Source organism: Amblyomma americanum, chromosome 7 (assembly GCF_052857255.1).
Source record: "Amblyomma americanum isolate KBUSLIRL-KWMA chromosome 7, ASM5285725v1, whole genome shotgun sequence".
Taxonomy (NCBI): domain Eukaryota; kingdom Metazoa; phylum Arthropoda; class Arachnida; order Ixodida; family Ixodidae; genus Amblyomma; species Amblyomma americanum.
In genome coordinates this window covers 93515832-93540654 of record NC_135503.1, presented here as the reverse complement: position 1 = coordinate 93540654, position 24823 = coordinate 93515832, and the positions used below count along the sequence as shown (strand labels likewise).

Sequence of the window (24823 nt, the reverse complement as noted above, 5' to 3'; positions counted from 1 at the left end):
GTGCACGCTTATTTGTTGAATTAGTGTTAGGTGCATGAAGCGCATGCTATGTGGCAATAAATTGTGCGATTATTTTATCTGCAGTGCTTTTTGAACACAAAACATTTAAGGGCAACTCGGGCTTTTTTGAACATTTCAGTTGATTGTTTCACATTCTTTAGAGCCACCTCTTTATGGCAAAAGAAACAGTTTTTCAAAATCCCTAGTAGAAATATTTTATAATGGCAGAAACAATGAAACTGAAACCCAAACTGGATCTCGACTGCTCATGACATCACGGATACTGTGTAAACCCATCATGTCACTGTTGATTGGCTAAACTGGCAACTGTTCACGACAGCTTGGATTGTTATTTGTATGAAATAACCAAAAACAAGCTCGAAATTCTGTCCTTCAGCAAATGTAGTTAATATCGAGAAAGGCCGCCAAGGTTGCTCGGTGGTTACGGCGTTCGGCTGCTGACCCGAAGGACGTGGGCTTGATCCCGGCTGCGGCGATCGAGTTGCCATGGAGGTGAAATTTTAGAGGCCCATGTATTGTGAGCTGTCATTGCATGCTAAAGAACCTGTGGTCGAAATTTCTGGAGCCCTTCACTACGGCGTCCCTCATAGTCTTGAGTCGCCGTGGGATGTCAAACCCTCATAAACCAATATCAAGAAGTGTGCAAATTAAGACTTAATGAACTCAAGCTTGTCCATAGAAATTGCCCCGGAATGAGCCCATGAAATGGAAAATTCTAAATTTGCATTGCAACAAAATTCCACGTGGCTCAGAAATTTCCCACACAAAATTGGTAGACTGGAGAGAAAGTACCATGAGTTTCAGTAAATTCCATGGAGGTAGAAAACCAGCCGGAGTTCTCCTTTGGGGGGATGTGGGTATCAATTCGCAAAAGTTTAAAATAATGGATTTTAATTCTATCTTGAAAAATTTGCTCCGGAAACAGCCCAGAAATGACTTCGAAATGCTTTTGTGACCGTAGGTAGCAAAAAGTACCCGAAATCTGAAAATGCCAGTTTGCTCAAGTGTTGTTCGACCTGACTACTGCTTGCAAAAAGCATGGCATGACACTGGGTTCACGGATTTTCATGTGGTTGCGTTGTGTTCCTTGATAAATTCTTCATATAGTGACATACCTACATTTCTGAATTTCTCATTTTTTCACTGTCACTAATCTGGCATTGCGATAATGAGTGCATTATGCAAGCATGGATAAAGCATTTTGTAGAAAAGAAATCGAGCTGCTACAAATATATGGAGAACGTCACTGCATTAACCAATCCTTTTGGTAAAAAAAGTGACTGTGGGCTTCTAACATGTTTAGTTGTAGAGCCAGGCTTTCTGCAAGTTTGGTGTAGCAATGAAGCATATAAAAGTTTTTCAGAACTACCTAAGATATTCGAGTGCAATTTTGTATTTAAGCATTCAGTGGACTTCCCAATAAGCTTGCCAGATTGCATTGCTCCATAAAAATACAATTTCGCCTCAGATTCCCGTGTCCCCTTTTAAGCAGGGGTGTCTTCTAGAGTGCCAAGAGCGGGCAGGCTCAGGTGGCCTGCTGCGAAAGCAAAGTCACACTCTGCTATCCTATATGCAAAACAGGCTCCTTTGTTACTATTTCAGCAATACTTATGCATCAAGTCACAAACAAAACTTAAGCACAAATCTGACAAATCACGGAGCAGAACGGCTGCGTGAAACAGGCGGGTGGGAGATGACCCCTCCCCACAAGCGAAAAATTTGCTATAGGAAAACCATACGAAGCCCTGTTTTTCTGGCACTGAGATCCATAAATGCATTGCCCAGATAGGACCACTACCTCCAGGTGCCCCCTCCAAAGGGTCTCCATTAATCCTTTTTAAGGTGCAAGCTGTGTGCATGTATCGCATGCGTACAAATAGTAAAACTGCACTTAGCATGACTTTTAGAAGTTGAATGGCGTCAGTCTCAAGCCGTTTCTACCTGTTGTTCGAAGAGAACCTTGGTGTGTGCTAGTTGGTTCATACTGCTACGACACAGACTGACAAAGCGCAACGGAACTAGGACGAGTAGAAGAAACAAAAAAAAATGTTTCGTGTTTCTTCTACTCGTCCTAGTTCCGTTGCGCTTTGTCAGTCTGTGTCGTAGCAGTATGAACCAACTAGCCCACACCAAGGTTCTCTTAGAACATATTTCTCCTACATTGGGCTCTTTTTTTCTGTCAACGACCTATGCAGAGCGCCTGTCCTGTGTTTCGTGTTTCTTCTACTCGTCCTAGTTCCGTTGCGCTTTGTCAGTCTGTGTCGTAGCAGTATGAACCAACTAGCCCACACCAAGGTTCTCTTAGAACATATTTCTCCTACATTGGGCTCTTTTTTTCTGTCAACGACCTATGCAGAGCGCCTGTCCTGTGTTTCGTGTTTCTTCTACTCGTCCCAGTTCCGTTGCGCTTTGTCAGTCTGTGTCTACCTATTGCTTTGACAAAAAAGGGGTACACGTTTGCACCAATCACTTTATAAAAAGACCTCAGAGTACGCAATAAAGGAGTCGTTACCATCCACCCAAGCGCAGCCATGCGGCTACAAAAGAAAGTAGAGGGCCATGAAAGCTCTAGTTTTCCTTTATTACAAATCTGCTCCACCGTGGGAGCTTCCAAATGTGGTACATCTCCGTACTTGACTGCTCTCTTGAAAATTTCTTCGCGATTGCAAAGCCATTTTCAGGTGTAATAGTACCTCATAATACTTCAAGTATTATGAGGCAGTTGACTGATCGAAAAGGCAAAAAAGCTTAATTGGCAAAAAAAAATTCCTGCCAAAGCGAGATTCATCGAAATGAATACCTGCGCCTGTAAAAAGAGTACACCAAGGAGGCCTATTAGCAAAAGATCAAAACACTCTGAATGGTTTGTTTGATAATTCGGTAGTATTTGGCACGCAAAAATATAGTATGTAGGTGCACCGTTGTCTGTCGGCATTTGAAGCAGGTGGGAAAATTTGGTCCCACTGCCCTGCAAATGTTTAAATCCACTCTTGTACTATGGCACCTCTTTCGTCTTTCACTCCCTCAATCATATTCCCCGTGGCGCGGTTGAGTTTTCCCTCAGTCAATTTTTATTTCTACAACCACCTGCCCCGCGATGGCTAATCTAAGATGGATTCCCTGTGAAACGGAATCACTGCGAGTGGAACTAAGCATCAACTCTACTGCCTGTCTGAACAACAAATGCAGCCTTTTTGGGCGGTGCTTTCAGTACATCAGAGGTGCAGCTGCTACTGCACCTCTGGTTACCGCGGCTGGGGTTTCACGGACAAGAGAGAGGCCTTCAATTACTACCACATGCTTCCTGAGTTGCTATGTTCACTAATTAGATGACAAGGCATTTGGCTTTTTTTTTTTTTCTGCTCCAACTCCCTTGGCAACAGGAGTTGGACGCATGGATACTGTATTTTGGGATCTGGCGCCAGATCCCGGACTTGGCCCTCACAAGGGAGGGCCACTCGGTAATCGTAGACGTCCAGGTGGTGGGACTGAACGTGTCTCAACGATGCCCACCGAGCGAAAAAAGCCAAGTATATTAGAGAAGACCTCCATGCACAGATATCAGATCATCCAGTGATCGTCACCACGGCCACGCTCTCCTTCAGGGGTTGCTGGGCAAAGCCCAGTGTCGACGCCTTGCGGAGCCTTGGCCTGACAAATCACGATTTTACTATCATGACTCTTCGCTGCCTCCAGCGGGGGCTGCAAGTTTTCCGGACTCTTCAAAAGATGACCGCGCTGAAAAGTTTGTGAAGTGGTGCTATGGGACCCCATGGCCTTAATCGCTCCCCGCGAAAGCGGAAGAATTGGGTAATACTGCCCAAAATACAGTATCCATGAGTCTAACTCCTGTTGCCAAGGGAGTTGGAGCCGGAAAAAAAAATTGCCAAATGCCTCCAGTTCATGCACGTCGTCACATGTAACTTTGATTTTTGCCTCCTTTTATTCAGTATGGGGGGTTTGGAATCCCTTCAATGCGCACCTTTGTCCCTGGATTACAAATGCGGCGCCTGGAGAAGATGGCAGAATCCTCAATCCCGACTTGTAGGACTGCTGCGAGGTTGGAGCTTGTTGCGGGCCAGCTGTGCAAGGCGAGGACCCTGTCAAGATACGAAGGGGAGGACAGTGGCACGGCGAAGAGGGCGTGGCATCTTTGGGCAAATCGTGTGCACTCCAGCATCTACGGCCGGGCTTTGGAGCCTTCGAAACATATCCCTGCTGCAGTGAAGTGGACGGCCGAGGGCACATCTTTGCTGAAAGGGAAGGAGTTCATCAACCTCCTAAAGCTACGCTTCAATGCTCTCCCCTGCCTCAGGAGAACGATGAGGGGCAGGGATGTGGACAAGGCCTGCTGTGCTGGCTGCAACGCCGTCGAGAACCTTAACCATATCCTCCAGAATTGTGTTCGCACGGACCACGTCCGGAAACGTCGCCACAATGTCATTCTGAAGTATATGACGAAAAACCTTCGAGAGAAGGACTGGAACGTTCACGTCCAGCCTGTCTTTACCACCAACAAGGGCCGCCAGATCCCGGACTTGGTCCTCACAAGGGAGGGCCACTCGGTAATCGTAGACGTCCAGGTGGTGGGACTGAACGTGTCTCAACGATGCCCACCGAGCGAAGAAAGCCAAGTATATTACAGAAGACCTCCATGCACAGATATCAGATCATCCAGTGATCGTCACCACGGCCACGCTCTCCTTCAGGGGTTGCTGGGCAAAGCCCAGTGTCGACGCCTTGCGGAGCCTTGGCCTGACAAATCACGATTTTACTATCATGACTCTTCGCTGCCTCCAGGGGGGGCTGCAAGTTTTCCGGACTCATCAAAAGATGACCGCGCTGAAAAGTTTGTGAAGTGGTGCTATGGGACCCCATGGCCTTAATCGCTCCCCGCGAAAGCGGAAGAATTGGGTAATACTGCCCAAAATACAGTATCCATGAGTCTAACTCCTGTTGCCAAGGGAGTTGGAGCCGGAAAAAAAAATTGCCAAATGCCTCCAGTTCATGCACGTCGTCACATGTAACTTTGATTTTTGCCTCCTTTTATTCAGTATGCGGTAGTATGCAGTGCGCCGTAAATGTATACATTTGTTTTACAGCAACAGCTGTTAACACCTCAACTCCGGAGATCGTGCCGTAGGGCGCAGAGAGGGGGGGAATAGAAAAAAAACTACGGCTGCTTAAGTTGTTTTAGATTGGAATGCGAGATAGCCTTCTATTTTGCATTTTCATAGCTCTTTTGCAACTGTTTGTGTGTTTGAGTCAGCTGCAATAGCAGTTATCCGCTCTGCTGTGATGGTATCCACATTTGCATACTTTTTTTTTATTTAGATTGTCAGAAACTATAGTTGGAAGCAATGAAAGTCTGCAGTGAAGCTCCGCCCACATTCAGGACCTCCGTATAGAATTCCACCATGACAAAAAAGTAGTCCATTTTTAAAACTCTTATTGTTACCTAAACAAGATAGCCACCAGACGAAACTATAAGCTCAAGAATTTTGAAGCCTCTGGCTTGTTTAACACAGTAAAATAATCATATTCCATTTGCTGTTTTCATTGGTCAAGCGGCGTAACACGGGACGCCGACCAAGGCCCATGGTTACCAACTGCGGTTTTTTTTTTTTTTAAGTTGCACCCTACTGTAGGTTGCTCACGACCGGGTGGGAAAGTTGTGATGACCTCGCAAGGTCACGTGACCTCTCGACCAATGGCGAATTTCGTAACACCGAGTATCGGCGTTGTTTTGGGGTGACAACTCTAATGCTACCGCATTAAGATGGCAGGGACTGCCTGGACGAACGTCGTGTGTAACGAATGGCAGCAAGCACCTGCGGTTATGCCACATGCTTTAAGGTATTGTTCCCCAGCCCGATATGACGGCGTAATACGCTAGAAATGTGAGCCGGAGAGGAGTCGGTGAAACCGTATGTATAGAGGAAAACAATGGTAAAGCGTGTAGGACGTGCAAAAGCACTTGAGGCAGTCCGCTTCAAAGGCAACCGCATGCAAGATCTTATCGTCAGCCACACGCGGGTAGGGGGGTGCCTGTTCCTTGCAAGGCCTTCGCCGCTGGCGTTCCATCAAAGGTTGAGGCTTCTCACATACCCCTTTTTTTTCAGCTTTGCTAGTGAAGTAGGGCCTTTCGCACTAAAAGCGCCTCGCCCGGCGGCCACTTGTGGTTCAACGCGTCTTATCCTTCGCGGGGCTACATGACCGAAAATCCTAAGTGCCGTAAGCTGGCCCTGGCCATCGTCCGCACCTGACTTTTCTGACTGAACCTGACCGTCCCACCCGTCGGGTCTAGAGCGTGAACCGGGACACCAGACCGGACCTTAGGCTAGTTCGAATGCAACACTTGTGCACGTAGGCCGACCTGGAAGAGAATCTGGGCAGCATCCATTTCATCCTTGAAAAAAAAATGGAAATAGGTTTTGAGGAAAGAAAAAAGAAATTAACGCAGTAACTGTCTTGCATATCTCGGTGGACACATGAACCCCGCGCCCTAATTGAATTAAGGGATAAAGAAGGCAGTGAAAGAAAGCTGTTGTGGAGGTCTCCCGAATGATTTCAACCACCTGGGGATCTTTAACGTGCAGTGGCATCGCCCACAGAACACGGGCGCCTTTTGCGTTTCGCCTGCATCGGAACGTGGCCTCCGAGGTCGGGTTCGAACCAGGAACTCCGGCTCTGTAGAGGAGGGCCTTAACCACTGAGCCACCGCGGCGGCGATGCAAGTGAGAGCTAGCCACGCGTATGATCGTAAATTGCGCCTCACGGACTGGGGCGCCTTCCAACTCAGATTAGCCCCTATAAACTCTCCCTGGCTGAATGGGTGGAACAGCAGCTGCAATGGGACATAAATAAGATCACGTCTGTAGTGCGGGCCACACACTAGGCCCCTAAGATCGACCCACACCTCCTCCACCTGTAGGCTCGAAGAGTGCTTGTCCGAAGGTGGCGGAAGCAACAACACAATCGCAAGCTACTTCAACGCATAGCTGAAGTCACTATTGCGGCCGAGCGCTACGTGGAGGAGTTGAGTTTCAACTGGCACAGACTGCGCCAGGCTGCAGGGAACACTTCGTACGGCCCAAACGTGGTCGCTCGTCTGCGGCCTCGACCCGTCCAAGACCGAAGAGGAAGCCTCCGAAGCGGTCGCCAAGCTCCTCCATAAGGAAGCGAAAGACACCACCGCACTGCTGCAGGCGCGTTACTCTACATACTGACGGCAGACACCAGACCGCAGTATCAAAACTACCCCCCATTACAGTGAACGCGCCCCCCTGGACGACATCAGAAAATCAGAGGTCCGCGCAGTGCTCACGAACATGATCACGATGATAGATTTTTATGGTGCAAGGACATCTACGGCCAAAGAGCGCCATGGCACAAGGTATTTTCCACTTCTCATGGTGGGGTCGAAGACCTATTTTCCAAGCATTTCACCCCTTACTAGCCGAGCACCAGGCCAGGGGAAAGCTTGTACCCATTGTATCGCCGGTGAATACCCGGCGGCACTGGGGATCGAACCCCGCACCTCCCGCATGCGAGGCGGATGCGCGGCCACCGCTGCGGTCCTATGCTCGCGAACCTGCGAGACGGCATTAAATACAAGGTGCTCCAGAACCTTGACGATTCCCGCGCTGACAGACTATTGTAATGAAGCGTGGAGGACCGGCACACTCCCGCAAGAATGGCGCCGCGCTGGCATCAGCCTAATTCCTACACCAGGCAAGCCGCTGGCCTTCCAGAACCTTCGTTCCATATCCTTGACGTCGTGCATTTGAAAATAGGTGGAATACATCGGGCTCAACCGGCTCCACCCACACTTGGAAGCCGCCTTAATTCTTCCCTGACACCATGTTCGGGTTCCAATCTCATCTCTCGACCCAAGACTTGCACCTTAGCTGGATTCGAAAGAGGAAGTGATAGACCATCCTGGTAGGAACCAGGACCGTGTTGTGCTGGCCTTATAGACCTGAAGGGGGCGTTCGACGGTGTTTAATGATGCATTCTTGGCGGGCCCAACGAGGTCACACTGGCCGGCGCGCTTACGAGTATACGTGAAAGCCTTCCGCTCAGATCGAACCGCTACCCTGGGCACCGCGGAGACGTGCGCTCCGAATCGATCTGTCTCGGACTGGGCTCGGTGCTGTCGCCCACGTTGTTCAACGTGGAAATGGCTGGCCTTCCCCCGCTGTTCTTAGAATTCCTGATGTGCACCATGCCCTTTACGCCGACGACAGGCTCGGACGGCCACATCCAAGATGGCCTTCGTGAAGCCATAAAGGTGACGCAAAACTACGCGGCTGAGAACGGGCTTACGTGCGGACCGGCGAAGTCTGAAGTGCTCGTTACCCGCGCGCGCGAGGACCAAGTAGTTGAACCTGATATCGACCTCCACCTCGAAGGCACTTCCATCCCTAGTGTAGACAGACCACAGGCGCTGGGCCTGTACGTACCCTCTTCGCCGAGCAACAGGTTTTTGTTTCTCAACTGTGTAATAGTGCCGACAGTGTACGATAGTGTACGATACCCCTAAAAACCGAAAGGTGTCGAAACGTGAGCAACACAGATTCAGAGCTTAAGGGCTGCCATAACTTTCGCTACGCGTCTAAGAACAAACCACCTGTGCCCGGTTACTTTAGTACGTAATATACAGTCTATTGGCCGAGCGACCTACACTGCAGCTCCAGAAGCAATTTGCATTAGGTGGTGCACTTGATCCGCCGCATCTCCAGCAGACGCGGGGGGCTCAAGGAAAGTGACACCATGCGAATCGTGCAGGCGTTGCTAATCAGCCTTGTGACGTTCCACGCACCTTATCGACTAAATCGAAGCGAGCTGAATCGCCTGAATGTCCTCCTGCGATCGGCGGTAAAGACAGCCCTCGGGCTCCAGCTGGACCTTCTCAACACAGCAGAAGAGCTGGTGGAAGCCCAAAGGACCGGCCAGCTCACGCGTATTCGTGACACGAGAATGAACCGGACCGTTCTGCGCCGACTAGGCTACTCGTATCCGACCACTCCGTTGCATCAGATGCACCACGCCATCCCGCCCAAACTCGCACTCGCAGCTAAGATCGCGCCAGTCCCGGAAAACATGCCCCCCCCCCCCCGGTCTCCACGCCTGCCGTAGGACAGCCAGAGTCAAGGCACTCCTGCGCCAATAAGGCTGACCAAAACGTCCTATATGAATTGATGCAGCAAAATACCCGTCGGGCACATACGCTGTGGTACTAGCGGGTATACGAAGGCCACTGGCTCAGTTCAGATTCCGGGCTCCGTTCGGGGCATGAGCATGACGGCTGAGAAGACCGCCATAGCGGCTGCACTCACTGCCATTCACCACACATGACGAACGCCATGCCAGTCTGCGACATACACAATAATTACAGACTCGCAGGCTGCGTGCCGCGGCTTCGCTACGAGTATGTTATCTTTGCAGGCTGCGCGCGCTCTCATATCAGTCAATCCCGATATATATTCCCCACCGAACGCATCGCTTGCACCCCAGGTCACGTCTTCCTTCCCGGCATCGAGAGCGCGCTAGCCCGAGCGGCAACTTTGCAGGCGCTGTCGACGGAAGCAGATGAGGAGGCAGACACGGGGCGCCTGCTCGGCTCTGCAATGTGACACCCACATCACAGAATATTTTCATACACAAAGAACAATGCCACCACCGCACTTAACACTGGCCAATGCCAAAGTTGTCTGTGGCATGGCGTCAACTTCAGACTCACGCGAATCAACCTGTATCACAAACACTTGTTCTCCCCCTCTATCCGGACAAATTCCCGAGCTGCCAACAACACCGACCTACACTCTACCATTCCGTTTGGTGATGGATCCATTGAGGAGGAGATTTTGGACGCGGGTTATGTTACCCTAAATTGCGGGATCACTCTTGGCATCAAGGGGGAAGGGGTGGGGTATGACTATCCTGTCGTCGGTGGTCGTGGTCCAGGCGGGTGGGGAGACGCAGGCTTAGAGGAGGGCGTCCAGGCCGGTCTCTTCTAAGTAGGCCAGCAGGGCACGGTGGTTGGAGAGGTGATATTACGGGCCGGGAACAGCAACTAGTCATCCGTGTCTGCTGGTAACCTGCATAGAGCCAGTGGCGGTGCAGCGCATAAGTTAGGCACACACGTTACAAGTGTCCCAATGTTCTTCATCACCGCACGAGGTGCAGGCAGGGGATGGGGCCAAGCCGTGGACAAACTTCCGCGTTGGCGTCCAGGAGCAGCCGATGGGGGAGTCGCAGGAGAAGGGCTCAACACCACCTGGCGGCGTCCGACCCGTTCCTCTTGGGACGATGCCCTGTCCAGCACGAAGCCGACCGACCAGCGCCGGCTCACCGAGCGTGCCGAGATAGAGGTGACCAACGGGGCCATGGACTGAGAGCCCTTCTCATCTAGGACTCGAAGGCAATGAAATGGCAGATGCCTCCGCCCGCGCGCTCACTCTCCGGGTAACAACGCCTTCTAACCCTACCGCAGCGGATCCCGATCCCAAGCCCGTCTTTGCCTTTAAGGAAATAACACAACTTTACCAATCTGAACATTCAATCTTTCCCAAGCCATGCAAGGACCTCACTAAGACGGAGGAACACATTCTCCTCAGTCTCTTCACCAAAACTCTGCTGTGCCCGGCAGTTCTGAAATTCTTTGATCCCGCTTGCACGGGAAAATGCCCACACTGTGAGGAGAAGTCCTCGGATATCTACCACATTGGTGTGGGCATGCCAGTCAACCCCGAACCTAGACCCCAAACCCAACCCCACCCCGGAGAACTGGGAGGCAGCCCTGCTCAACTGCTCCGACCTAACGAGCCAAAAGGCCCTAGTCGCCCGAGCAGCCCTGGAGGCCAATGGGCTCCTGTAACGAGGAGCCCACCTAGTGTTTGTAAGGGAGAATCCCTTCAGGGCCCTCTCATACTTCCTCCATATATATTCCCAATAAAGTTTTCTCTCTCTCTCCACTCAAGAAGATAAAAGTTTTTTCCTCTCCTCCTCCTCTCCAATAGCAGCGCGTGTATCGCGCCAGCACATGCCGGCTGGCCGGCTGCGTAACGTTTTCTTTATGCTGTGGGAAAGCCGATTCGAACCCGGTCGCGGCGGCCGCGTTTTGATGGATGCGAAACGCAAAAGGCGCCTGCGTGCTGTGCGATGCTATAGCTGCACGTTAAAGATCTCCAGATGGTCGAAATTATTCCGGAGCCCTCCACTAAGGCTCCTCTTTCTCTCTTTTTTCTTTCACTCCCACGATCCCTTTCCTCACGGCGCGGTTGAGGTGAAAACCCAGAAGCGAAGCAGGTACTGCGCCATTTCCTTTCCTCGAAAATGACAATTTTTAAAAAAGTAGTGAGACAGTTACGGCGCCTTTCATTTCCTGATACCGCCCCCCCCCCCCCCCACGCTTTTTTTTTTTTTTGAAGGAGAGAAATTTGCCTGGCGCCTGTAACTGTTCACCGAGCTATGTGGTATCACCGAAACTGTTCCAGGTGATGGGGACTGAAAGAAGAAAAAGGGCAGTAGAAGAGAATTGAGGCGCGTAGAACGTCGCAGCGTGTGATGGGTCGAAGGGGTAGGAGGGAGGATTGTATTGGAGGAGGCGAGAAGAAGCGTGGGCAGAACACCGCCTTGACGAGGTTTTGAGGAGGTGCGGCAAGAGGATAAATAAAAAATGGCTGCGGCTTAGCTCGGCTAAGCCCGGTTATGCAAGCAAAAGCTTTTTTATGCTGTGTTTTTAAGCCAGGTGAGAGTCAACCTCTTCGTCTGTCGCCGAAGTCTTGAGGTAGAAGCAGCAGCGGCTGCCTCCAAAGCTCTTCGCAGCTGCCTTTCGGCATCCTTCAACCGCCGTTGAGCCAGTCTGCGCTCCCGTTCTTCGTCGGTCTCTGTCTCTAGCTTGGCACGCTTAACTTCCATATAGATAAATACTTAGCATGATTGGAAACGTCAGCCGGATGATCAGATATAGCACGTCGCCTACGAGACCGTCCCGACGGCGTGGACGGTCCCGGCCGACTACCTTGATACGTAGCGAAAAACTGCGAGGCAGCAGTGTGCATGCACGCGAGAGCGGCGCCGTCTCCCTTTCAAGCGAACAGCAAGTCACGTGGCTAGTCAAGTGGACACGGCCGGCGAGGCGGCAGCTGCGGCGAGTCACATGGCTGACACACCTCCACTTGAAGGTCAAATCAAGTGCCGCGCCGATGACGTTGGCTCGACGAGGCTGGTAAAGCTTTCGCTTTAAAATCACGGGCGATCGCAGCAATGTGAATTGAAGTTTTGGCTGCGGCATCATTTATTAGCATGTCGCATTCTGGAATCATTTTTGGTATTGTCCGATTAGTTCAAATTAGAGAAGAGGGGCCCCCTAATATGGTGGAAAGAGCCCCTGTGCACGCTTATGGCTAGGACCGACAGTGCGCGCGGCGCAAACCATAGCAATTAAGGAGGTAAGTGAAAGCCGGGCGTAGGAGCTATGAAGGTGTTTCACAAGCAATTCCGCCACTATACCAGGTGTTTCAGGCAAGACAAGACTAATTCTCAAAAATGGATTTTTTTGGGGTAAAAATATGGCTAGTTCAGCATAGTATTAAGTAATTTTTAATAATTAGCTTTTTAACTATTACAGTTAGGCGCCTAGTTGCCTGCATGCTTTTCGAAAGCTCATGTATTCTGGCATGATTTAGGTAGATTTTGTGGAGCCGCAGCGCCGAGACCAATCGTTTTTTCGAAATTCCAAAAACTGATATGGCTATGGCTAACGACCGGCTACAAATCTCTTATTACAATCAGTTGCATGGCTGTGATAGTTAAAAAGTTATAACTATCAGAAATTAGTTAACCAGCTTACTTCTCAAGACAATTCACCAGTTTTCCAGTGTCCGCCAGCACTGGTAATATGGTGCAAAACCGTATTTTTATCCCAAAAAGCCTATTTTTGAAAATTACCTAGTCTTCCGTGAAACACCTGGTAATAATAATTGGTTTTGGGGGGAAAGGAAATGGCGCAGTATCTGTCTCATATATTGTTGGACATCAAAACCGCGCCGTAAGGGAAGGGATAAAGGAGGGAGTGAAGGAAGAAAGGTGCTGTAGTGGAGGGCTCCGGAATAATCTCGACCACCTGGGGATCTTTAACGTGCACTGACGTCGCACAGCATACGGGCGCCTTAGCGTTTTGCCTCCATAAAAACGCAGCCGCCGCGGTCGGGTTCGAACCCGGGAACTCCGGATCAGTAGCCGAGAGCACTAAGTCACTGCGGCGGGTCACAATTCTGATAAGAGAATTGCTTTTTCAGGAAAGGAAATGGCGCACCGTCTCACATCCCTCAACCGCGACTTCAGGGAAGAGGTAGAGCCTTTGAAGCCGTGCAATTGAAGTTGCATATGTTTTACGTTCGAATCCCTTTCCCAAGGTTGCATCCAACATGACAAGCATATGTAAGCTAAATGTAAATAAATACCCACTTGGTTACGGTTGCTCTGTGTATGACACCTGCGGTTCCCCAAAGCGGCCTCACGGCGTTGTCATCGGCTTAATAAAATTGATTGATCGAGACGGGTCACGCGAATTATACATGGATTACCACACGATTTCTTCTGCGACCGCTAAATGATTGATAATGGCAGCAATTGATAATAGCGAGCAATCACCGTGGCGGCAAAGTGTGGTAATAGACCACATGAGGCATGAAAAAACTGCAATATAATCGCTGCTTCTACATTCGTCGTCATTCCGGCTCAGGAGGAAAGCTGGCTTCAACACTGTAGTCAATTAAAACTATAAAGCAGTGATTATATCGACGTTTTTCATGCATCACGTGACATATATCTACATTTTGACGCCACAGCCATCGTCCGGCTGCTGAAACCGAAAGCGAAAGCGCTTGACAGAAAAATTCGATTATAAATTATTTAGCAGCCGTAGGGGAATACCACATGGTGATTCGAGCATAATGGTGTCTTCCGCATCATTTTAGAGAATACATATGCCACCAAAATTAGGTATCTATACTACTTCAGTTTTCTTATTTATGCACCAACTGTCACTGAATTTCGCATTACATTCCCGTAACTCTGGCGTGAATTTTTTTCCTATATGGAGAGCACCCGTAGTTTCAATTGACTCCGTCCAAATATTGCTCTCAGTAAAAATTCATTCTCTGGTCGGTCGGTCGGTTTTTTTTCTTTCATGAAAGTAAATGACGCAGGAAGCAACGTTTATAGATATACTTCTATAAAGTATATTTCTAAGTATATCTATATACGTTGGTAGAAACTGTCTCACTCATCTCGGTGGACACCTGAACCGCGCCGTAAGGGAAGAGATAAAGGAGGGCGTTAAAGAAGAAAGGATGGTGCCCTAGTGGACATCTCCGGAATAATTTCCACCACCTGGGGATCTTCAACGTGCCTTCCTTCCTTCCTTCAACGTGCACTGACATCGCACAGCACACGGGGGCCTTTTGCGCTTCACCTCCATCGAAACGCGGCCGCTGCGATGGGCTCTTAATTCAAACTCGTACCTACAGCGATAAGGACTATTTCCACCATTTCTAAATGAATTGCTGTGTAGCATAGCCTCTGAGATCGGCGACACCTGTATTTCGTTTTTGGTCTTTTCTGGCCTATAAATGCTTCGTTTTAGGGAAGAGTGACCTATTTGTTATTAGAACATGATACCCTATCGGTACAAGCCAACTGTTATTTGTCCTCAGGATCCCTTTGACGGTAAACTTTGGGGGTTTTTTTTAACGTTGAGTTGATGATCACATCACATTCTTTAGAGTCCCCTCGCTACGGTAAAAAAAAAAAACGTTTTTCAAAATACGAAATAAAAGTAGTGAAAAATACCATTGACATGAAACCGAAACTGAGTTTTGACCAAACGATGACGGCACGGGAAACCCGGCTTGGGTCTGCCATACCAAAACCGAAGTAGAGATGCATGCCTGGTCCTCGCTGCAGAACGAGGTCCCCGTTGAACAGCTACACGCAATCCGCCCATGGCGGTCGAAGCCGCGAAGACGCAGTGTCTCTTTGCCAGTCTTTAGTCGCGGAGGCTCCGTCCCCTGAGCCTGGATGCCGTGGGCCAGGAGCAGGGGGCCTCCTCATTGGTGGAACAATAAAGCTTTCAGTCGATTACAGCGCCCCGTTTTGTGCCCCGTGGCACAAAGGACCATAAAACTGCGGAGGACGTACCGTGAAAGTTTTAGTAAAATTGGAGAAGACAGGAAAAACGCCGGAGTTCCCTTTAAAGGGCGCGAAATGGTGCCAGTACGTGCACGCGATTCCGCACGTTGACGGAGCTGCTACGCAAGGCCTCCGCCGCTGGCCTGTCAAAGGTCATAGGTTGAGCCTTCCCAGATACCTCGGATTTTTGAGCTTTTCTAGTGCAGTAGCGCTTTCGCGCAAAAAAATTTCGACGTCACTGGCGCCTAGCGCCGCTGGACTTCTGCAGTAGCTGCGAAACTCATATTTCCAAAGTACAAATGATTCACGACATGACGTCGATGCATTTTTTTTTTTTTGCCTTCGATGTCAGGAGGCCTACAGTTGGGCTTGCTGAGGATCTTGGTGCTGTTAATAGTAGAATTTGATGAATAATGAACTTTATTCCCGTCATCATGGGGCCTCACGGTCTGGGCGCAGCAATGGCCATAGATGCGCACTGAGAAATTCAAATTTTGCGCGCAGACACAATGATGATGATATTGTTTATCGCGGCGTTGCAGCGTACATTGCCAAAACGACCCAGCCGAAGGCCTCCGAGGCAACGCTCGTCTCGGAGGCCACGCGCCTCGTGAAGGTACAGGGTATTAATGGCATATTTCTTGCGTTGAAGATGCCTGTTCTGCTGAACGCCTGCCTCAGAAATTTATTTTGGTAGAAAAACGCAAAAGTTTTGCGTTTTTTATACTATTATCATCACCATCATCAAAAGTTGGAACGTTAAGTCGGTCCAGCCAAGCCAAGCAATAGCCATGCAATAGCCGCACCCGGCACACGGGTTTTATCTCGCGCAAGCGGGTACCAAAAGCGCAGCTTGAGTGCTTCAGACGAGAAAACTCGCGCGTACGTAGCGGCACTTTCATTCAGGGCTTCACTGCACGCCCGGCTGCTTGTAGGAAAACGCTTGTGACTGTTGGTCTCGTCATTGGAAGCCATGCTGCGGTAAGCCGGTTTCACCATGCGTAACGTTTGCTTTAGGCGCCGTCTCCCGCTTCAGGTTAATCAAGGTGGACAGGGCGTTGTTTTTACCGAAAATGAGGAACTTTGTTCTGTCTCCCATTGTTAGGCGCCAGCTGTGTGGACGTATGAACTGTTGTTATATTGCGACGCGGATGACCGGATCACATCATATCATACGGAAGGGTTTCGTTCGTACTGCGCTAACATGCATTTGAAGCGCCTTGCGTTTTTAACTTCCGCCAGATTCTGATACTCAGTTGATCTTGGCTTGTGTGATCTCTGCAAGCACATGTGCTTGCTTGGTTGGTTGGTGTGCGTGTGTGCAAATTGTTTGTTGCACTTTGTGGCACTACTCGCTAGCGCCGGTTTAAGTTGTTTTGACTGCAGTATGGTGCATGCTACGCAGCCTTGCTGATTAGTTGGTCTCTCTGCTTTGATCTTTGAAGCATGGAATGAAAGAGAATAATCCTTGTTTGCTAACTGGCAGGAACGTAACATGGGATTCATTCCTGAGGATGTTGACCTTTGTCGGTATTTTCTCTCTCATTATATTTGCTTGCATATTAGTTGAAGCACTGCAGAAAGCTTTTAGTAGTTAGCTTGCAGTGGTATGGTTAAATTTAATTTTTTTTCATTTATTTCAAACCCTCGCAGGTCAGCACTGGCAACCACGCCTGCTCGGACTGGCTTCCGTGAAGCCAGTAACACAGCATTTGTGAGCCGCATGAAGCGGGCGACATATGTGCGACAGTACCCCACTGTGCTTGTGCAGCCGGACGGTTCGACAGTCACTGTGCGTTACCATGAGCCCCGCTGCCTCATCAAGGTACATTAACCCATTATCATCATTCAAGAAACTGCATCATGATGTTTGTAGTAGCTGTCGATGTCAACAAGTCTTTGAGCAGCCTGTTTTAAGAGCTGCTCCCTCCAGTAGGCAGTGAGCATGCAGAAAAACGTGCAATGGAACCAGTGCATGAGTTTTTGCAAGACATGATCATTATTTTCATTCACTTTCTTGATCGTGTACTTAATGCCGCATTTTCCATTTCTCGTTGGCTGTGCAGCCAACAGGTGGTGTATATTTTTTTGGCACTGTAAACAGCATGCTAGTGACGCATGAGGCAAAAGAAATGTTGGAAAGATTTGAAACAGTTGTTGAAGGGTCCCTTTATATTGACCTCTTCAAGTTGTCTTCACTATTTCTGGCAGTGCATTCAGTACTTAAAGGTGTAGGTTTGCTGTGGAATTTCCAAGGCAGCTTCGGGAGGCTCCTGCTTGGGTTTCTCTTTGGACCGCAGGAGGTTTGTTGGCCTTCGTAGCTGTGTACACTTCTCACTAGACATGTGCTTACTTGTATGTTGGTACAAGTTCCATAATTAGTACTTACTGTACATTATTTGCTTCTTCCTTACACAGTCGAGTCTGGATATATCGAGCCCAGCTGTTTCGAATTGGCTGTATTGAACACACAGATTATTCCTTGAAAATCCTGTGTAAAAGAATAGGAAAGTCTTGCTGTATATCGAACTGCAATTTCTCCGTTCGTTCGGTATATTGAACTGTGAGCCACACCCCTGCAGGTAACGCGTCTCTTAGCGACACCCTTCGATCAGGTTGATCGCATGTACGCATGGTTGTACGCATGCCAGCATGCGTACGTAGATGGGTTGGCTGGTTGGCCATTGGCGCCTGCTGGCAGTGTTAGTGCTGTGAAACTGCATGACAAGGTGAACAAGAGGTGTACTTGAGGGTGGCCTTCGGTCTCTTGTACTCATTTTCCACACCACATAGCTGTCATGCGATGAAACCAGCTAGCTCTAAAGCCTAGCAGCAATCATCGATGGGCGTGCTTCGCTGCCGAAGGCGTTGCGAAGACCAAATGTACCTAAATTTTAATGAGCAAATTTTCTATTTATATTGTACTGGTAGCAGTATTAGACATCTTATGATAAACAGTGGCTTGGATGCGAAGCAGGCTAGACCTAGCATCGCCTAGCGAGCTGTGCGCTGCCAGCGTGCCAGAGGGATGGCCCATCGCTGCAAGAAACTTGACAATAGCATGGATGCAATGTATTCTCACTTCTAGGTTGCAGATAAACTTTTCTATTGCCTAATATCTTGGTGCGGGCTAGTTGGTGAATCATCATGGAAAGCGGCAGCATGAATCAACGAGGACGAAAGAGAGACAGCGCTTGTCCTGTGTTCTCGTCTTTCTCTTTTGTCCTTGTTGCTTCGCGCTGCCGCTTTCCATGATGGTTCTCTATTGCCATTTGTTATAAATCATATATTGATATGTCGAACTGTTTCGTGATCCCCTTTGAGTTTGATATTTGTGGGTTCAACTGTATTTGTGTTTGCAGTATGTTCTGAATGTCGCAAAGACTTAGTATATTTAAGTTTCTGAAACCCTTCGATGTTGTTGTGAATATATGTCTCCAGTCTTAGACAGGCACGTGCTTCTTCACTAGTGTGCTGTCTGTAGTTATTGAAGCTCAAGCCTTCCTGATGCCAAGTTTGATTGGCTGCCTTGGGTCTCCAAATAGGCGAGAAATAGGATAGACTCTATTTATAATAGACCTTTGAAGGGCACTTGTGAGCACAGAAATGCTGATCCACTTTCCATATTCTCTCGCTTGTCCTGGCTTCTATAGCAGCAAAAATTTTCATAGTGAAGTGCAAACTTTCAGTATTTGTAGACTGTATTCAGATTTAATAAAATATCAAGGAAGGAAAACCTGTTACCTGATGGACACTGACTGTACAAAAAGGGCCCAATTGGCAGACTTAAAAAAATTTAGCTTGCTCTCCATTTTTGAAGTCTCGATGATAAAACAAAAAATTAAAACAAAAAAGAGGGAACATGCAGGCAAGCCTAATATCGACTGCTTATTGTCGCATGCCACAATATCATTCCTGATCGATCCCCAAGAAGAGTACTTTGATAGTTCTCATTTTAAATGTACAGTTTTCTGTGGAATGAAAGTAGTCAGTAAGGAACATGGAAGTTCTGCACACCGAGATCGTTTTGCAATCATACTGGAAATGCTTATAGTGTACATATGTTTAAAGTGCATAAAACACGTGCTGCTGTTCTTCTTGGTGCTAATTCTCCTAGTTGTGGAAGGCTGCAGTGAACTATAGTTTTCTTATGGTAGTCAAGAATGTATTTATAGGTCACTGACATCAATTTTTATAAACTTGAGCAATGTGCTTACAACAAAGTACATTGTCACATGCACATTGTCAAACCTGAGAGGGTGTTCATTATTCCGTAAAAGTACTGGCATGCTCAGGGTTGTGTGTGAACACAATTCTAGCATCAAAGATGTCTCTAAGGCATGGTCTGCTTTCAAGATTTTCCATGGAAATGTGAGAAGTTTAGAATAACTGCACAACACTTAACTAGATAGTAAAGTTATGCAATTGCCTTGTGATAGTCATATCTTTGACATGTACCTAATTCATTGAATTCTAATTTCTGTGATGTCTTTGCAACCTCGCCGCGGTGGCTCAGTGGTTAGGGCGCTCGGCTACTGATCCGGAGTTGCCGGGTTCGAACCCGACCGCGGCGTCTGCATTTTTATGGAGGCAAAACGCTAAGGCGCCTGTGTGCTGTGCGATGTCAGTGCATTAAAGATCCCCATGTGGTCGAAATTATTCTGGAGCCCTCCACTACGGCACCTCTCACCTCTTTTTTCCTTTCTTCTTTCACTCCCTCCTCTATCCCTTCCCTTATGGTGCTGTTCAGGTGTCCAAGGATATGAGACAGATACTGCACCATTTCCTTTCCCCAAAAACCAATTATTATTACTATTATGATGTCTTTGCACTAATGCTTCTTTAAAGGGCATCTCAGTAGGATTTGGGCATTTTCAATTCATGATAGCATTTTTATTTCATGACCTCCCTCCCTTAGTTGCAATAAGTTGTTTTTAAAATTAATAGGCCTACAATTTTTGAAGCAATAACAAACTGGCAACTGAAGCTAAAACATGTCCAAACAGTGTGTCCAAAACAGACCAACACTTGACATCACAAATTACCAACAATCGATGTCACAAATAGCACTGGAAAAAACCTTGTGTGCACGTTGAATGGCCAAACTGGAGTCTGTAAGCAACAACCTCATTCATCAAATATCTGAAGTGTAAAAAAAATGCATAAACTTCCTCTTTTCAGCCATTCACGAGCAAATAACGGGTTGGTAGCTCATGATGTCACAAACACAGGGTTACCTATAGAAATTGTTTGATTCGAGGGCATGAAACAGAAAACCTTTAAAATTCATTTGCACCGAAGGAAATCACCAAACAGGTTTCAAATTTGGCATAAAAGACCAGGCAGGATAAAAACCTGTAGTAAATGTTTTCAGCAAAATTTGCGAACCTTGAAGAGACCATGTTGTTGTCCTTTAAAGTTTCTTGCAAAACGTTGGTTAAAGTGCATAGCTGCAAGTGATCTTTCTATGGTGTTTAAAGAAAAGGGGACAAGATCACTTGCCTGAAATAGGTTGGGGGCTCATCTAGTCTCACTTATTGAAATTTTAATGAGAAAAAGCCAGGTTGTTAAAATCAGAGGCATCAATATTAATGCACTTATAATTTATGATGATTATCTTTTTGCTTAGGTAACAAGAAAAAATGTAATAATGGATGATTTCCTCTTCACTGAGGAATAATGTTTCGTGGTCGCAAATGTGTGCAGAGCTTCATTGTGAACTCAAGTTGTGCCCAACCATAGAGAGAATATGGCATTGTTATTTTGAAGCATGTGTTGCTTATGCACATTCTGGCACAAAGGACACGACAACCGCTCATAATCTAAAGATGCACAGTCTTCATGGAATTTGCCATCGTGTCTGCTTCTTTCTATTAGATGCCGCTGAAGTTCGAGGAGCTGACACCAGAGCAGCAGCAGGTTGTCCTAGTCAAGAGGAAGCCTCCGGAGGTGGTTGTCATCCAGGAAGAGCTGGAAGACAACTTTGACGGCCATCAGTACCTCAAGTACATCAAGAAGAAGAAATAGCCATGTGTATCTTTTTTTCTGGTGTATGTTAGATTTAGGCGACATCCTTCATGAAGCAACCTACTGCAGTGCATTCTCTTTGTTATTGTCACGGACTGCAGCGTTGCGAAAGCCTGGCCGTCGTAAACATTTGTTGTTGACTGAGTCACATTGGAGGTGTCCATGTTTTGTCATTGTTCACCACTAGTTTGAGAAACTGATTGAGGAATTATTGTTGGACCGGGTGGTACTTCAACAACGTAGTGTTAACTGCACTCGGGGACGAAGGACGAGACAAAGGTCTGCACGGTGGTGACCTCTTTGTTCTGCTCTTCCTTCGTGAGCATAGCTTGCACCATGTTGGCCAGTGCTTGCAGTACAATTATGTCCTGTGAAATAAACGCTGTTGATGCTTGCGTTTACAGAGCACTTTCCTGCTTTGTTGTGCAGAGAATGGTTGTCCTTCAGGGCTGTGTACCAATGGCTGTTGCACTGGCTGGCTGATTCTGCTTGGTAACACTGCCATTAGGGTGTTTAATTTAGTTACTTCATTTATTTGACACTGTTAAAGAGTATAAAAAATTGATAGAATAGATAGAACACGTGACTATTATATGCGCTATTTTCAAAATGAAAAATGAGTGCTCTTCCATACTTGTATTGACAAAATGTAACGAGAGCGAATAGTAGCAGCTTGAAACAGTACACCACCACATGACTTTTTTCGAATGCAGTATGGCTCCCAACAAACAGAACAGTAATCAAAAATCATGATCTAACAGTAAAAACGAACAAAAATGAAATATCCACACTACAATAGGGCATTCTTTAGAATCAAAGCTACCAGTAATTCTGAATTGCTTAAAGCATACTGGCTTCGGAATGTCTGCTGTAGAAGCCAGGCCTTGTTTAGCTAGCCTCGATGTGGATACTTTTATCTTTTGGAAACAGATTCGCTATCCTGACGCGGTCACGTGAGGCATAAACCTCGGATACAACACAGCCACTGGTGGCACTCTAACACGGATGGGCGAATGCTACAAGAGCCTCGCGAAGCCTGTCAGCTGGGCACACATGTCAGAAGGTGACCACACGTACATCACAGGCTGTGTAGACGGCTACAGCGTGTTCATGGATGCCATCAGCCGTCAACAGGTCAGCAGGTGGTGCATCCATGTGCCACATCTTCATGTTCAGCTTTAATGTTTGCTCTATACGATAGCACTGATACGTAAACTATCAGATAAAGAACCTGCTCATTTAATATATTAGCATAGTTATTTCTCTGAGACGAAGCTACAAGGACATTACTTTTTTTTTTGCACGTTGGGAGCTGTTTCTGGGAGGGCATTCGCAGGTGATACACGCATGGCCTGGAACAAATGTGGCACCCCTCATGGGCGCGCTGCACGCGATACGGGCATGGTTTAGCATTCCATGGCTTGGTAATACGAGTCGCGGAAAGTACGAGGGCTGACGCTGGTAGCGCTTATGTCGCAGAGCCGCTGATATCCATCCGGATGTCGATGCAGGCACTGTCACTCTTCCCGATGCCCTAGGATTTAGAGATAACAATGGTTATGTATATAAATCTGCGGTGAAAGTTAGCAAAAAGCTATTGGAAGATTGGTGGCTCAATAGCAGAGAGGTGACATAAGGTTAGAAGTGTAGGAAAACGTATTTAAAGAAAATGGCAAAATTTAACAATTTACAACACTGTAAAACAAAAATAAAAAAGCAGAGCATGGTGGCAGATGCCACCAACTCGTTTCAAAGGCGACGCTCTTCCATCCATCCATCCGATCCATGTTTAGGAAGACGCTTAAGTATATCCGCTTTTAAGCAGGGCTCTGAGCAGCCCGCCATAGTGTACTTTTTATGTCCATGATGTTAATCATGACATTACAAAGAGTGTAGACGCGATAGCACCTTCTTTTTTTCTCTTCTTATTCCCTTCCTGATTTCTCACCGAGTACCAATCCACAATTACCGACCACATTACTGACTGCCAATCACCAGTCACTATCTAGGTTGCACTACACGACATAATGTGCCACTACATTCAGCTGAACGTACACACCATTCCTCCTTCCAGTACAATGGAGCACCATAACACTGCCTTTTTTTTTTAATGCAATGTTTACTGCCTCAGGGCATAAAGGGAATGAAATGAGGGATGATGATGCTTAAATAAATGAAAAAAGGTTGACTGATCTAATAAAATCAAGAAGGGAATGATGATATGGTCCCTGTGTCCAAGCAAAATATGAATCCGGATTATTCGGTGAGAGACCAACTGCCGCCAGGTGCTGAATTCTCGTCGGCTTCAGCGCCGGGCAAATCCACAGCAGGTGGTGATTATCCGCCTTGCAGCTGATCTTGCAGACTGGACACCCGGGGCGGCGGGGATATAAAAATTGGAATTGAGCACTGCCTTTTCATTCCACGTAATTTCTGTTGCTTAATTAGCGCGCACACACACACACACACGCGCGCATGCACAGATATATACATATATAAAGTAAAGACTTGAAGTACACTTGAAGAAACTTTTATTTACCAACGGTTTCGAACGGTGGACCGTTCTTCATCAGGGTAAGGTAATTCTGACCACAAAGGTCCGCGTTTTTTGGAGCACCGAATGCACGTGGAGAGGAGAAAAACGCTCTCCTTTGAGCAAGCAAACAGGTCACGCAAGAGACAAACAGGGAGCCATCAGACTCCTCCCTTCGACTGAGGGAAAGGAGGAGGGTGGTCAAATGAACAGAAGAAAAAATGGAAAAAAAAAAGGAGCAAGAGGAAGTTAGAGACAGCGGTGAGTTGCAAGGAAAAAAAGGCGCCGACAAGAATTATTATTGGGGGAAGCTTCCTTCCGCGGAAGCGAGAGGTTCGAACACGAGGAAATAACACAGCATAAACAAGAAAACAGCAAGAAAAGAAAGAAAAGGAAAACACCACTGCACGCATATGCATCAGAGCGCGATCCGCTCCCCACGGGTGCAGCTGTGAACAGTTAAAATGCAAGTTACGGCGGCGGTACGGCTGGCCAAACGCTCTGCAGAAAACCGATCCCGCAGCCGGGTGCCGCAAAGCGCAAATGTCTCCGCGCTGCCTCACGTCAGAAGGGTGCCTCCGCCCCGCGTTCCGTCGCGGATACAAAAACGAGGGCTCTTTCCTAGAAACTGAGAGAGAGGAGAGTATCAGAAAGAAAAGGGGAACGAAGGCGCGAAATCGCCCAAGTGTCCGTTATTGCAATGGGTTACTGTCCAACAATTCTATATGGAGCATCACGCTCTACTATTTGCGAAACAGGAAAAAATAATGAAAAATAAAAAAGAGGGGGGGGGGGTGGAATAGGCAGCAAGGTTTGCTGTCACAATAATTTCAGCTGTTATCCCTAGTCATGGGCAAGAAAGAATGGCAGGGGGAGGAGAATGGCGGCATGTGGAAGCAAGCACGCAAATTGGCATGACCTCGGGCGATGCAATCGGGGGCTGTGAATTGCAGTAGGGCTAGGACTCTGAAGTGTGGAGAGAGTACCAGGGTTCTCATTCATACCGGCCTGCACAGTATTAAACTTATATATATAAAGTAT

General features: G+C 47.7%; 1 protein-coding gene across 1 annotated transcript; it reads left to right on the top strand.

Annotated features, from left to right (window-relative positions):
* Positions 1-16009: 16009 nt before the first annotated feature.
* On the top strand, positions 16010-21654 carry mRpL55 (mitochondrial ribosomal protein L55). Its single transcript, XM_077632698.1, has 3 exons — positions 16010-16203; positions 16876-17047; positions 21100-21654. The coding sequence occupies exons 1-3, from the start codon at positions 16196-16198 to the stop codon at positions 21247-21249; spliced, it is 330 nt and encodes a 109-aa protein (XP_077488824.1). The 5' UTR covers positions 16010-16195; the 3' UTR covers positions 21250-21654.
* Positions 21655-24823: the final 3169 nt, after the last annotated feature.